The 15,813-nt window shown below is 31.9% G+C and overlaps 1 protein-coding gene across 1 annotated transcript in view; it reads left to right on the forward strand.

The window, feature by feature from the left end:
* The window catches only part of LOC118195740 (dynein axonemal heavy chain 2-like), a 62,898-nt gene that overhangs the window by 38,217 nt on the left and 8,868 nt on the right, over positions 1 to 15,813 (forward strand). Inside the window, exon 8 of the mRNA XM_085823014.1 lies at positions 7,490 to 7,628. Coding sequence (XP_085679140.1) covers positions 7,490 to 7,628 — 139 coding nt within the window. The remainder of the gene's footprint in view (positions 1 to 7,489; positions 7,629 to 15,813) is intronic.

A 15,813-nucleotide genomic window follows, 5' to 3' on the forward strand; every position in this document is an offset into this window, starting at 1 on the left:
CGTAACAGCAAGGACAGACTCGTAACGTGCGCTATCTACCAAAAACACGCTCTGAATAAACTACAAGATTACTCGTTTAAATACTCACTTCACTTAACTTTAAATTTGCATGCTGGCGAGGAACAGTGAGGGGGAAATGAGAGGTTCAGGAAAGACGTCGAACTGAAAATAATTTGTTATGTAAAATAAGGGAAACCCTACAAACGTAAGATCAAAATCTTGACTAGTTATAGTACTATATTCTGTACCCGAGACAATAAGGAAAGGCCTGCTCTTGACTCCCAACACAACTCTTATCTTCTCTCCTAAATTCTCCCACCAAAGAAAGCGCGAGAAGTCTCTGTCCTCTTCGCAAACACTTATTTTTAAAAAGGCTTTTCTAATAGATATTTTGAAGCCTTTTCTCTAAATGCAGTAAAATGTTTGGAATTAGTTCGATAAGATGGCTCGCATTGTAGACATTGGTTCAGGCAAGAATGGTTTTGGAACTTCGCTGACGCATTAGTCGAAGTTGAACTGCTGGTTTCTTTTATGACAGGTCGAACAAACTTCGCAACCATAATTTCGATTAAATTTCATTGTTTCTAGGAAGTATTCGGCCCACCAGTGGCCGAGCGGTAAAGTCGCTGAACACTGGTAGTTCGGTCCGAGGTTCGAATCCCGCGAACGGGCTGGCTGCATGGGCGTTTTCGTGGTTTTCCCCATGTGTAACGTGTATACGAGCCAGTTTCCCTTAGAAAGTCCTCCACGAAAGGCATCCCTCCCCTTAGGCAGATAGCCCTCGTGTGCTTTGCCGTAATTAAATACACACACACACAATTCTAGGAAGTATTCTTTCGCTTTTAGGTCTTATCTCCATTTCTGATTTTTTTTCTCCATAGGATTCTTGATTCCAATACCATCTAATATCCGGAGATCAGCAGTTTTCATTTCCTTCGCAAACAATGATGTTATAATCATTGCAAAGTTTTCTCCTGTAGTATCCACTTGTTGGACTTGCCCTATTTATAACCATCCGAAATTGGGTTTCGACTACAACTGAACTTCAGGGTAGTATTTTTCTTCTGCCCGCCAAAAGCCTACTTATAGTATCTGCTAAGTGAAGACTTGAATAGATTCATAAGAAAGGTATGCCGCAATTGAGATAAAACAAAACTATATAGTTACAAAAGGAATTAGTTATTTCAAAAGGCCCGGAACACATCGGTGGTACTTTTCCCATTAAAGTCGCATCGTAAATTAACATTCTCGATATACAGAAGAGAAGCGCCCTTTAACAATAATTATGCAAAAATTATCACTATTTTAATATACAGAAAGAGGTAAGAGAGCAACTTACATATCAAGTACATTTACATAAACAGCAAAAGCGAAACTCTGTAAAATTAGCAAATCAGTTAAAAGCATGAAAAGTCAGAAGTTAATAAATAAATATTAAATTGAAGTAGAAACAATAAATTATAGTAATAACGCAGCTGATGAATTAAAACTATGCAAGTCATGGAGGTAAGAAAGGAAGGAGTGGCCAAATCGGCACTAGAAGTGAAGCACTGCTTCGAAGCTTCGGTCACCAGATAGGGTGTTTTTTGCTTACATTCAGAAGCTCGCTTGACAGCGCTCTGATATTATTTCGACACACGACAGTTCCATACAAATCGAAAAACGGGACTCTTTTGCATGAAAGAAACATTCATAGTGTGATGGATAATAGCAATTTGCATAGTTTAGTGACATTTACGCAAAAATCACATCTTGGTTATTTTCCGATAACTAACAACAGCGATTTTGATTATGAATTTGTTTTATAAAATTCTAAGCTGTTGAACTACAAAAATATAGATTTTAGCAAAAATGTTATGGTTAAAGAATGAAAAATACGGTACCTTTAAAATTGTATACGTCTTTCGATACCCTTGATAGAGTATTCGCTACTTTTATTTTATGTACCAAACGCCAAAATGTTTTAAATAAAGTAAATTTTTTTCACATCCATATATTATTGTAACATGTACCTTTTAAAATTTTTTAGAGGAGAGCCTTTACTGTTGTTCATTTTAAACTCATCATTTTATTTTTATATATCTGAAAAATAATCACTTTGCGCTTACACGTTTTACTTAGTTATTATTATTTATTATATTATCAGAGAATTATTAAACTGTGTAAAATCGATAAAAGAGGAACTGAGTGCTCTGCCAAAATGTATTTACTAGAAGATTTGAATTTGATGATGAATGTATCCTAAAACGAGTTTTAAGTCAAAGGTTTGAAACTTGATGGCTAAATGTAAATATAAAATTATGCATGTTATAATATTTGTAATTAGACACATAGGTCAAGTTAAGTTTTTATTAAATAGACTAAGGCAGGTAAGGGCTATCTGTCCAAAGGGAGAGATGCCATCGTGGAGGAATTTTGAAGAAAAACTTTCCTTTGAGTGGGTATTAAAAATAATGCATATAATTGTCATTCAAATTATATTTATACATATTTCTTATGTTAAACTTTTGAGTATATACTAATTCAGAAGTCAAACAACAAAAATCAGCGTTATATTTAAAAAATTTTCACAGGACTAGTTTCGATGGTTTTACCGAACCATCATCTTCAGCTGCAAAACCGCAAATTGCAAAACCGCAAATCATTTGCTGTTTTGCAGCTGAAGATGATGGTTCGGTAAAACCATCGAAACTAGTCCTGTGAAAATTTTTTAAATATAACGCTGATTTTTGTTGTTTGACTTCTGAATTAGTATTTATTCGGCGTGTTATTGTGTCTTAATTTTGAGTATATGTTTAATTTAACATAAACGTTTGAGTATATGATAAATTAGTGTAAATTATTTTACTCGAAAAATATAGTGAATGCACAGAACTTAAGGATTTGCACATGCCTGAAATGAAAAATATGAAATTTGTATGGGTATTTATGCATGTACTTGCAAAAAGCATGTATCTGCCTTTAACAAAATACGTAAATAGTTATTAAATTATTTATAAATGTGTTTGAAATGAAGGATTTATTAATTCATAAGCAAGTGAAAGTACTGTGAAGAAATCTAATTATTAAATGCATCTAATTTTATAATGATTATAACATTAAATTTATAATGATTACATTTTGTAACTCAGTTACAAGTTTTAAATAATATTTTTAAAAAATCCTTATTTTATACCCTTTCAGAAATATTCTGAGAAGTTAAGTACTATTTAAAGTATTTCGCTATTAAAATAAAAGGTGCTCTAATTTGAAATGGACTGAATAGAGCATTAATTATAAATTGACTTATAGTTTTCCATTTAAAAGATGTCTCAAAAGCTAAAATATGTCACATTTGAGAAAATATTTTAGTAAGAAGCTCCATAAATAGAAAAGAAATAATGCATAATTTTAATATTAATAACACAATAAACTTCGATCTTAATTTTTGTAATACTTAACTGAATAAAATCGAATTACCTTAAAATTTTTTTCTAATGTAATTAACGAAAACTTGTAAAAATATTTCATTCAAATTAAACCATTCTGAGCAAATTGTTCTGTGAAAAGTATAACATTTAATTCCGTTCAGAACGAAATGTTGTTTAAAAATGTATTCTTTTCATATACGTAAGACTGAAGTACTGTAGAAAAAGAAAATATATACATTTATACGTTTATTTACAACGTAATTGCAAAATATTTACATCCGATCGTGTCAAAACCCATTGAAGTTAATGGTAAATTACCCAATGTTTTGGTCACCACGTAGGGATCGCCAGTGCCTCAGAGCAAGGTATGGGGGAAACCGGTTAGGGCCACTCCATCTTACTTCCTACCTCCATGATGCAAGTAAACATGAACTGTAAGAATATTAAATAAAAATTGCTAATTCAGTTCATTTTTCAGTCTGATAATTCAAGGGGGGATATCAATTACAGGTTTTTTGAAGTCTCCTCTTTTAGTTTTCACCGCGCAAGATCGTACAAGACCATCACGTCCTTTCAAAACTTGAGTTAGTCGATCGAAAAACCAGAAGGATCGAAACACCAGTGGCGGGAAATTGACTATAACGGCATTGTCCACTACTAAGGCCAGAAGTGATGCCATTTTATTGTGAAGGCATCTAAATGGGCGTCCATCCCGTTACCTCCTATGAAGGGACAGTCAATTTTGCGTCGATGCCTTCTCCGAAGTTCGAACCCGGGCCCTTTGGTATCGCAGTCAAGCTGCCCTAACCACTACACCGTCTGGGCGGCCCAAAAGAACTTAGCTTTGGCAGTTTCTTTAACCATATCACCAACTTTAAGTTTCTTCTTAGTTTTAGGTATGCTGAAGATATGAAAATTTCCTAAATCAAGAAGATATTGATTTTTCCATTTCCCCAAATCTGTTTATAAGTGTTATCTGATACTGCTTTCGTTTTATTAATGATATTTCGTTTTATTAATAATTCGTTTTATTATGGTATTGCTTTCGTTTTATTATGGTATTGCTTTCGTTTTATTTATGCTATATTTTATTTCGCTTATAATTTCGTTTTATTTAGGAATTCGAATGTGATTAAAGACTTACTGTAAATAAATTCTTATATGTTCTGAAAGTCTAGTAAATTACACATTACAGGTGAATAAAAGATTGTGGGATATATTTATATGGAATAAAATATTCATTTGTAGATCATAATTACTTTACCATTCCATCATTTTCCACTTTAAAATTTGGTAAAATATGACATTTCTGTTGGCTAATTTTAAATTTCAAAGTGCTCTGTATCTTTTTCACGTAACTCCTTTTATAGTAATAATGTTCTGCCACATCTTTATAAAGCTGTTATTGCCATCATCAGAATCATTTTTGGTGATGCTAATACACAAGTATCATACAGTTTCAAGGATTTTTTTTATTGATAACAAACCAGCATCGAACTGGTAGTCCATATGGCCCCCTTCCCAAACCAGCAACTTATGATGGAACTCATCCTTTTCCTGGTCAAAATTAGTGCAACAAAATTTAAGACCTCTAAAAATGAATGTGAAACCATATTCAGGATGCATTCATACATTCAATCGCTCATGCTGTTTCTAAGCAACATGATTTTAAGGAATAATATAGCCAATATTTTCTCCTCTTTTTTGGTCTGATTATATGGTTGGATTTCTGAACTGAATTTTCTTGCCTGATGATGCTAGTCTCGTAGTGCTACTCCTGTGAGAAATATATTAACTCTGTGGAAGTGGAAGGTAATTGAACTTTCCTCATACTCTCCACAGCCTTGTATACCCTCTGTCGATTCTGCGAAGACTTCATAAAATACTTCATGTAATTGATAGCACCACTGATAAGAAAGCATTTTCACACGAGAGGAGAATTTCTCCGAACTTCAGAGCATTTTTCTGAATTCATAGAAATAGTTTTACTGGGAATGTCCCATGCTTTTCATATTGTCGGAACCTTGTCAAAACCGTGCTTATCTGCTGTTTTCATCTAATTGTATTGTTTGTTTATTTTTAGGTAATAAGTTTAACGAGGTAAGTTTAACGGAGCACTATATAGTATAATAACTCTATATTCAGTATTCATGTATCTTCATAAAATATTTTATCATTTTTCTTCACTACCATCTTTTTTATTCATTTGATTTTGCAAACTGATGCTAAAAGATTTTGAATTCTACAGTTTTAATAATTTACTTTTTATAAGTATTGCTGTTTATTACAGGCATTGATTATAGGTATAGATAGATTTTATCACTATTTCAATGAAAATTAAATTAAATTCTGTAGATTGCTAGTAATGAATTAGTTCTGGATCCAATGCTCGTTAGGTGTGATAGTATTTTACTTCATATTCAACTTTATCAAAATTTAAATTTAACCAAATGCAAGATATAAAATTCGTCTTACATAATTAATTTTTGTTTGCCTTTTGTTTCCCATAATTAATGATTAGCAGTTTGAGAAATTTGAACTAGCGTTAGTTGCAATTTCGATTTAGAAGTGTAGGTTTGATTTGTAAGTTCTAAGGTAATTTACGTTAGAGATTTTAATTGATTTGTATTTTGAGTAAGAAGAAAATAGTGTATTACTTTTCAGCTCAAAAACGTACGTTTCTTTTAAATTCATAGAAGAGTGTGTGCGTGTGTGATGGGGAGTTCAATACAAGCTGAATCCCGTATTTTTAAAAAGGAATTATGTTTAGTTTATTAGTAAGAAATTACTTTAATTTTTAGTAAAATTTTAACATGATTTTAATTTTTAAAAATGTAAAAAATAAACACCTTATTTTAACTTAGAGGTAACTAAAAGGCGGTCACACTAACTGTAAATTACTAACACACATCTACAATCTCATTACATTATTGAAAATTTACTTAAGTGAATTTGTTGCTATGTGTAAGACAGAGGACATAAATATGTACTGAAAGTTGTATTCAAGAATTTACTGAATGTATTCTGAGATCTAGCTCAATTTCACTGTTTTTCTTACAAAACTGTCCACAGAGACATTTAAAAATATATATGATGATTATTTTGAAATAATCAGTGCCTATTATTACAATATGTATTTCTGAACAGTGTCTGTAACTGTAGTCTCCGATAATACATCATTCATGAGACTGATTTAAAGTATAATATTAAAAGGAGTAACTTCTAAAGTGGTGTTCAAAATTTAAATTGATCTTTAAATATTTTCTCATTAAATTCAAAATTTATTGTAGAGAAAAAGAGAACTATTTCATTTGCTTAAATGTTTATCTTATTTTAAAACTGCTGAGGATTTAATAGTATAAACTATGACTGGAAGATTTCTGAAAATTTCGTTTTGTTTTAATGCCCATATTACTATATTTTCAGTATCTGAAAAATAAATGATATGAATAAAATGAAAAAAGAATCAAAATCCTTTTAAGTTTTTAAGACAAGGCCACTTTTTAAGATGATTTGGTATTTAATATTTCAGTTAAAACGGCTGCAACTAGGAGAATCTAGATATTTAATTTTATCGAATTCCAGAAAGAAGCAACACTGAGAAAGGCAACTAAATTTCATTTTTTAAAATTCAACTCCTCAGGACTGCATAAGTAACTTCTTGAAGAAAAGAACAAGGGAATTTAGGCCTTAGCCTTGTTTTTAAGTATTGCCATAACCTGGCGGGCAAATAAATTTTGGAAACTGGTTTTTCTATAAAGAAAATAAGAAATGTGAGAGCTCAGAGTCATGTAATGAATGGAATTCATGCTTGAAGAGTAATGGAAAAAGTGCTGTAACTAACGTGGATAAGTGATTGATATGTTTTGAGACTATGAACAGGTAGTGGGAGTTTGTAAAGTGGTATATAATATAGGTGGTGGCTTAAAGAGATATGTCTGTGTAGTTTGCAACTAGTGTTATCAGCACATTTTTAATTGTTCAATTTTCAATTGAATATATACTTTTATTTGGAGCATTTTTTTAATGTAAATAAAAATAACTCCAGCTAAATTTTTTATTGTTTATTTTTTTCTCAGAATATATTTGGGGAGCAAACAGTACAAGCTCAATTGCCAAAAGAAGCAACAGAATTTGAAAATGTCACTTTCCTGTGGAAAGATATCTCTATTATGATGAAAGAAGAAAAGCTAGCCTGGGATATCAGTCATAAACCAGGTTGATTCATTTTTACATAACTGATACGTAAATATTTTTAATTTATGTTCTGTTGGGAAGAAAAAAAATATAAATGTAATATGACAGTTGGAAAAACCTCAGTATTGTATTTATATTTCTAAAGTTACAAAAACAAGTGTTTAAAATCGAAATATGATGAATTTGTTTCAATTTGTAAAATTATTTTTAACATTTATTCGTTTTTATAGTCAGCATTTATAATTAAAATAGATTAGGAAAAACTCTGGATACTCTACACTGAAGAAAACTGTACCATTGTCATAAAAACATTGGTAATGATTCCATTTAAATTTATTCATCGATATTTATACATTCCCTTCAACGTAATCCCGTCTGACTGCTCTATGTTTTGTTCAAATTTAAGAAAATGCTACCATGAAGCCCCTTCAGGACTTGCATTTTCTTTTAGAGCATCAGTGGATTGAAAATAGTTATCACCAAGTGAGTTTTAAATGTTAAAATACAGAAAAGCCACATGGCTCCGTATGAGCTGAATACGGAGCTTGCGAAATCGTATTTGTTGAATTTTTGAAAATTCATGAACAACAGTACTATTTCAACAGATGTATTATTATTGCGAAAAATCCATGAGATATCATGTCACGTATCACATTGTTTTATGTGAATTGTTTCACAAAACACTAAAACAATATTCTTTGCTGAAGATTGGCCAGCTAACAGAAATTCATGATGCACTACAGCAAGGTGTCAAACTGGTGGCTTTCGGAAGTAATTTTTGTGACCCACGATGCTCTGAATTAAAATGGAAACAGAACAAAATGCTAAGAGAAAATAGCACTTAAGGGAGCTCAAGGCAATTTCGTGCGGCTCTTGATTCATTCCGAGAAAATAACACAAAAGTGTATAATTAAAATATATTAACATAACTTTCAAATCAATCCCATATCAAGGTGTACGTACACTGCGCGGGAAAAAAAAAAAAAAAAAAAAAAAAATTGGCACAGTTCTATATCTCCCGTTCTATTGGGCCGATTGACAAAATTCACTTGCGTTCTTCATGTCTCGAAAGCGCGACTTAGGATATATATTATATTTATATATAGCTCTATTCTAGTTATTTTGGCACAAAATCGGACTTTTTCTGAAATAACATACCAATGTTTTTCCATATTACGATTCTACGAATCAAATTATGCCTAAATATGAAATTTTGTAAAATTTAGTGCGAAATTTACGGAAAAATACACAAATTTATGTGAGCGCCTATTTTTTTTTTTTTTTTTTTTTTTTTTTCAGTTTGCGCAAGAATTTGGCGAATTTCTTAATATATGGCAATCTATTTTCCTTTCCCTTAGCGGAAAAAAGTGACAATCGTTCCTTTTTACAAATAATGTTCTTTATATTATATTTTTAATTATAATTGTTATTATTATAAGTAATTTTTTTCTTTTTCGAATTTCATTTTAATTGTTTAAGTTGCATGGCTTCTTTCGAATAACTGTTTTAAAAATTTTTATTTACCCATTCGAACTGCGTGCAAATAAAAGGTTCATCATTTATTTTTTTTCAAATAGTCTTCTTTATAATTTATTTTTTTTTTGTCATATTTATTATTTTAGGTAATTTTTAGACTTTTGTTTCAATTGTTTGTGTTGCGTTGTATCTTCAGATAAATGTTTTAAAATTTTCTATTTATTCATTCGAACTAAGCATTTTAAATATATTTATTAATATAAATTTTCCAGGATTTTATTTTATTTATTTGAATTGCGTTTCTTTTGAAAGAATACTTTGTGTCCCAGACTACGATGCATCTGAAAACGAATAGATTAAAAGGGAAAATACAGTAAAGTACGGTTGACAAGCCTTTCAATGTTCCATTCAGAAAAGACATATAAATGAGAAAGATGTGTAACTGACATTTTAACTTAGGATGACTTGCATATATTGCTTTAAATAGCTTTAACATTGTGCTCATTACTTTACACAATTTTATCATCCTGCATTTAGTTTCTTAAAATGTTATTCATATTTTAGTGAAATATTTTATTTTTGAAATCTCAAGATTCAAATATCATAGGATTAAAAAGTTTTAAATTAAAAAAATACAAAATTTTATGCAAAAATTTATTTTTTCTTCTTAATGGCTTGCTCTTTTTCTTCAGGCATTTTGCAAGTATATTAAAAAGCATCCAACTTTTCGAAACATCTTGGTATTTATGACATTCATTTTAAATAAAGTTATCGCCTTCCATTTCATAAAGGCCCACAAACGGCCGAGCGGTAAAGTCGCTGAACACTGGTAGTTTGCTCCGGGGTTCGAATCCCGGCGAACGGACTGGTTACATGGGCGTTTTAGTGTTTTTCTCATTGTAACGTGTATGCCAGTCGGTCTCCTTTAAAAAGTTCTTCACGAAGGCATTCCTCCTTTTAGGCAGATAGCCCTGCTTTGCCGTAACTTAATAATCCATTTCATCACTCTTTAGTCAGAGCCTTTATCAGTCTTTAGAGGCTAAGCATTTTGAAGGCATGAGATGAAAGACTGGTTTCATCAAGGGCAAAACGTCTTTAGGTGACATCCACATACATCACTGGATAAATTCCTGAATATTCAAATAATTCGACTAAGAAATCATGGGATTCTCCGTTTATGATGGTATGATGTTCTATAACGTAATTTAAATTTATTCAAACATATAGTCGAAAACCAGTCGCTCTTCACTTAAATCTGCAATGATACCGTTTTTGTGTTTTCCGTTAGCATAAGCTCAATTGATGGTATTTGCTGGTGTAAAAGTCCAAGTGTTTTCTCTTTGAACACCCAAATTCCTTGAAGTATCCTGAAAGTATATTCAAAAGCATCCAACTTTTCGAAACAACCTTGGTATTTCTGGCAGCCAAATTCTCCTTCAAATTTTTGCTCACTTTTCTCCCTAATTTTCTTCTTTCCTTCTACATTTATTTTCAGTGCTCACCACAAGAAAATTAAGATTTTTCGATTCTTCACTTTCATAAATTTTGTATTCTTGTCAATTTTTTTAAAATATCAATTACATCAACTGCGTTTCAGTTGAAGACAGCTTTTCATTTTCTAGGCATTTTAACTATAAATAAAGTTTAAACCGAAGTAAGAATCAATATTTTAATTAAAAGATTTTTTGTTAAATGATAAAGAAATAAAATAGTCCAGCAATGTTTATTCTGTACCAATGAGTAACCCGATTATTATATCGGCTACAAACAATCTAAATCATATTAAAGATCACGGTTTTATACAATCTATAACACGAGAGAAAATTAGCTACTTAAAAAATTCTGTCGAAGAGGATTAATGTAAAAATTTATACTTATATATATAATTTTTAAAGCTGGGACATGACCCAATCTGTCAACGTCCTGTTTCTTTAAAAACATTATGAAAATAAACATCAAACGAACTTTCTCAGGTTATAATTAAAAAATTTTTTCGAAAAATTTATAAAAATTATTTAAAAATAGAAAATTTAAAAATAAAACACCAAAAAATGTGTGAATTTTATTTGGAATGAACCTAAATTTCGAAATGTGAAAGAAAAATCTAAAAGGTTTAATAAAAAAAGAGATTCAGAAGTCAATTAACAAAAATCAGCGTTATATTTACAAATTTTCACAGCACTAGTTTCGATGGTTTTACCGAACCACTATCCTCAGCTGCAAAACCGCAAATGAATAAGATAGGAAATAATGATTAGATAAGATAAGGTTAAGCCTGGACAAGAATAAGCAAGTGGCGCCATCTGTTGGTGAAACCAAAATTAAAACATAATTTCTTTAAAGGCCGAAGGCAAAGTTGGATTGGAATTAGGATCGTTAACTAGAACAGAAAGATTTTTATGAATGTGAAATGCCTCTAGAAAATCCAGTTCTCCAATGGAAGATTTTTTTGAATAATTTTAGCAGCAGAAAAATTGAAAGTGTGATTTTCGGACCAACAATGTTGAGCAACAGAAGACTTCTGTGTTTCCTTTTTTCTAACATATGCCTCATGTTCCTTGACGCGAAATTTTAAGGGTCTCTTAGTTTGGCCAATGTAAATTAAACCCCAGTGGCAAGGTATCCTATAAATACCCCAGGAATTCATATCCGGAATGGGGTCCTTGAGTATGGAACTCGGAATTTTATTGATGGAAGAAAAAACAACTTGAAAGTTAAGTTTCTGCAAAATATGTGCAACTTTATAGCTAATTGATGGAAAGAAGGGAATGACAACAGAGTTTTTATAATCTCCTAAAACAAGAGTGTGCCTTTTAGTGTGTTGAGATGAGAATTTTTTAACTGCTTGATTAATAATGTTGGGTGAAAAGCCCCTGTCAATAGCTATTGCTTTTAAATAATTTAGTTCTTCATCAAGGGCTAGTTTGGAGGAGCAAACTTGAAGAGCACGGAAAACATAGGAATAAAATGAAGCTAACTTTTGTTTAGTCGGATGACATGATTTAAACTGTGGTGGAAGGCAAACCGATGAAGGTTTACGGTAAACCGTAGTACTGAAGTTGGATGTATTACGTGTGACCAGAATGTCGAGAAACGGAAGAGAATTGCAAGTCTCAAGTTCAAAAGTGAATTGAATAGCAGGATCAATAGAATTCATTGTTGAAAGAACTTTATTTAAATCATCTTTATTACCTTCAAACAGGGTAAAAGTATTGTCTACGTAGCGGAACCATGCCGGGAAGTTTACAGTTTCAAACAATTTTGATTCATAATAATGCATGTAGATATCAACCAGGATGGGACTGAGGGGGCTTCCCATGGCTAATCTCTCAGTTCGCTTGTAATATTTATTTTGGAAATCAAAATGTGTTTGTTTCAAACAGAGTTGAGTGAGAGAAATTAGCTCATCAATTTCGATGCAAGAGAAATGAAATTCGCGAAGTCTGGTTTCTAGACATCTTAATGCACCCTCCACTGGGACATTGGTGAATAATGATTTTACATCAAAAAGAAACCATGAGTCAATTACTAGGAGAAATGTTTTAACCTTTTTTACAAACTCTATTGAATTTTTTATGGTGTAAATGTTATTGTCTAATAGAGTGGAAAATCTAGAAACTAAATATTTAGCTAAAGGATACGAGGCAGTACCTAAATTTGATACAATAGGGCGGAAAGGAATACCGCTTTTATGAATTTTGGGAAGAGCATATAATCTGGCACAATTCGCAACAGATGGGATAAGCGAATGTTTTAAGTTGCTTGAAATGATTTGCGAAGATTTGATCGCAGTTTTTATTTTTTGGATAAGTCCGAAGGTGAAGGATCTTTAGGGATCGGATTATATGGTCCTTCGTTTAAGAGTTTAGTGACACCATCGATGTAAGTGTTCTTATCCATGACGACTATCTGGCCACCTTTGTCGGCCTTTGAAATGATAATATCCGGGTTAGAATGAATTTCGCGCATTGTAGCTCTTTCTCTCGCAGTTAGATTTGGTTTCAAAGGTTTATTATTGAATTTCACATTATGAGCGATAAGATGCCTAATCATTTCTTTCTGTGAATCTGAAACTTTACTGAACTTGAAAGCTTTTTCGATAGGAGCCAAAATCTTTGGAATCGAGGGTTTACAGGTTTGTGAGAAGTTAAAATTATATTTTAGAATTCTCTCTTGTTCTTCTGAAAGTCTGACATTAGAAATATTAACTATTGGCTTGATGTTTACAATGGGAAGATTTTTTGAACCACTTGAACGGGAAGACTGTAAAAGAAGTTTTTCGAATTTAACTGCAAGGGTGTTTTTATGACGGTTAACTGCATTCTCCGTTCTAGACCAAGACTTTTGTTCAAGGGCAATAAATTTTGGATATGATTTAGCGAGTTCCAGATGAAGCTTATGGAGTTCATGCTCAATTTTAGACAATTGTTGACGTGTATCCCTTATGATGGACTGAAGTAAGGCAAGCTTGCAATTTAACAGAATTCTTGAAACGCGACTCGAAGGTTTTTGATTAGATTTGATTTGAATAAAATTGTTGATCAATTTTTTACATTTACATTTAAGTAAAAAGTCAAGATGATTCAGGAATTTTTGCCGTTTCAGGCGTAATTTAGTGAAACGATTAACGGATGAAGGCATGAAAAACAAAGCAGAAAATCAAACTAAATTAACTAAGCAATAATAAAGCACACACAAAACAGCAGAAAAATCCCTCACTGAAATGAATAGAAAACAAAACGTTTGTAAGCAAAATGCATGAAATCATACAAGCAAAGAACAATATCCAAATATACAAAACATAAACACAACTTGAAAATTGCAAAAAAGTACTTACCGAAACCCATGCAGTCACAAAATGGCGGCCACACCACGTGCAAAAAAGAAAGCAAAAAATAAGTCTGTTTGGGGCACTAAAAGGCAGACTCTTGTTTTAGGAGATTATAAAAACTCTGTTGTTATTCCCTTCTTTCCATCAATTAGCTATAAAGTTGCACATATTTTGCAGAAATTTAACTTTCGTGTTGTTTATTCTTCCATCAGTAAAATTCCGAGTTCCATACTCAAGGACCCCATTCCGGATATGAATTCCTGGGGTATTTATAGGATTCCTTGCCAGTGTGGTTTTATTTACATTTGCCAAACTAAGAGAGCCTTAAAATTTCGCGTCAAGGAACATGAGGCATATGTTAGAAAAAAGGAAACACAGAAGTCTTTTGTTGCTCAACATTGTTGGTCCGAAAATCACACTTTGAATTTTTCTGCTGCCAAAATTATTCAAAAAACATCTTCCATTGGAGAACTGGATTTTCTAGAGGCATTTCACATTCATAAAAATCTTTCTGTTCTAATTAACGATCCTAATTCCAATCCAACTTTGCCTTCGGCCTTTAAAGAAATTATGTTTAAGTTCTGGTTTCACCAACAGATGGCGCCACTTGCTTATTCTTGTCCAGTCTTTCTTATCTTATCTAATCATTATTTCCTATCTTGTTCATTTGCAGTTTTGTAGCTGAGGATGGTGGTTCGGTAAAACCATCGAAACTAGTCCTGTGAAAATTTTGTAAATATAACGCTGATATTTGTTGTTTGACTTCTGAATTAGTATTTATTCGGCGTGTTATTTTGTCTTAATTAAAAAAAGAGATATTAATAAAAGTACACGAAACTCAAATAACATTGATGAGGAGCTAAAATTTTGAAAGCTAATTTTTTAAAAACTACTCGGACGATTTTTACAAAACTTGGGAGTTTAGCATAATTTGAGTCGTAGAATTGAAATATGTAAAACAAATCGGTTGTTATTTCAGAAAAAGTCCGCGATTTCGTGTCAAAATACCTATGTTAGAATAGTGCTATATATAAATCTAATATATATCCTAAACCGCGCTTTCGAGACGTGAAAAACGCAATTTGAATTTTGTCAATCGACCCAGTAGAAATAGAGATATAGAATTCGCCCTCCCTTTTTTTTTTTTTTTTTCTCCCCGCAGTGTACAACATTGGATGCTAAAAAGGACTCTTGGCGTCGTATCTTTGCAAAAGTAATTTCTCAACTGGCGTTCAGAAAGTTCCAGCCCATTTATAGGTGGAATACAATTTGGTGCGACTAGTAGAAATTTAGTGCGATTCTAGAGAGAAACTTCAGTGAAGTGGATATCCCTGAATTTTGAAAATACGCGCCTGCATGTTTTTCTCTATGATCAGTAGTATCAGCTTGAACAACTTTTCTCATTTATGAAAAGGAACTAATCCCGCACGAGATCTAAGTCAACAGATATTCCTCTGATATCTGAAAATTACTACTGCGAGCAGCATATCTCGAGACATTTCTTAAAACTAGTTTCAGGGAAAGGATTTTCAGGAAAAGATTCTTAAAACTAATTTAAGGAATAGGTATCCATCTATTACCAGGATTCCCATCTGCTCTTTCTATTTTATGAGGAGAACTACAGTATTAGGTAAGATTTTATGTGTTTACTCACCTTTTTTGATCAAGCACAAAAAGAGTTTTTCCTTCTTATGGCCCGCACTATTGAAAATCTTGACTATTTGGTGCTCTAAGGTATGCTGAATTTGACACATCTGCGCTATAACTAAGCGAAACAGGCAATATTACGTTACGTTTTCACTGACTCTGACATCGTTTCTTTTTTTACCAGCTTGGTCGAAATTATGTAGATTTCCATTATAACTTTACCTTTTAAGCAGTATTCCCTTGACCTTCTTT

The sequence above is a fragment of the Stegodyphus dumicola genome, chromosome 8 (assembly GCF_044657685.1).
Source record: "Stegodyphus dumicola isolate Sdum_Otavi_A_Nest chromosome 8, ASM4465768v1".
In the NCBI taxonomy this organism is placed as follows: domain Eukaryota; kingdom Metazoa; phylum Arthropoda; class Arachnida; order Araneae; family Eresidae; genus Stegodyphus; species Stegodyphus dumicola.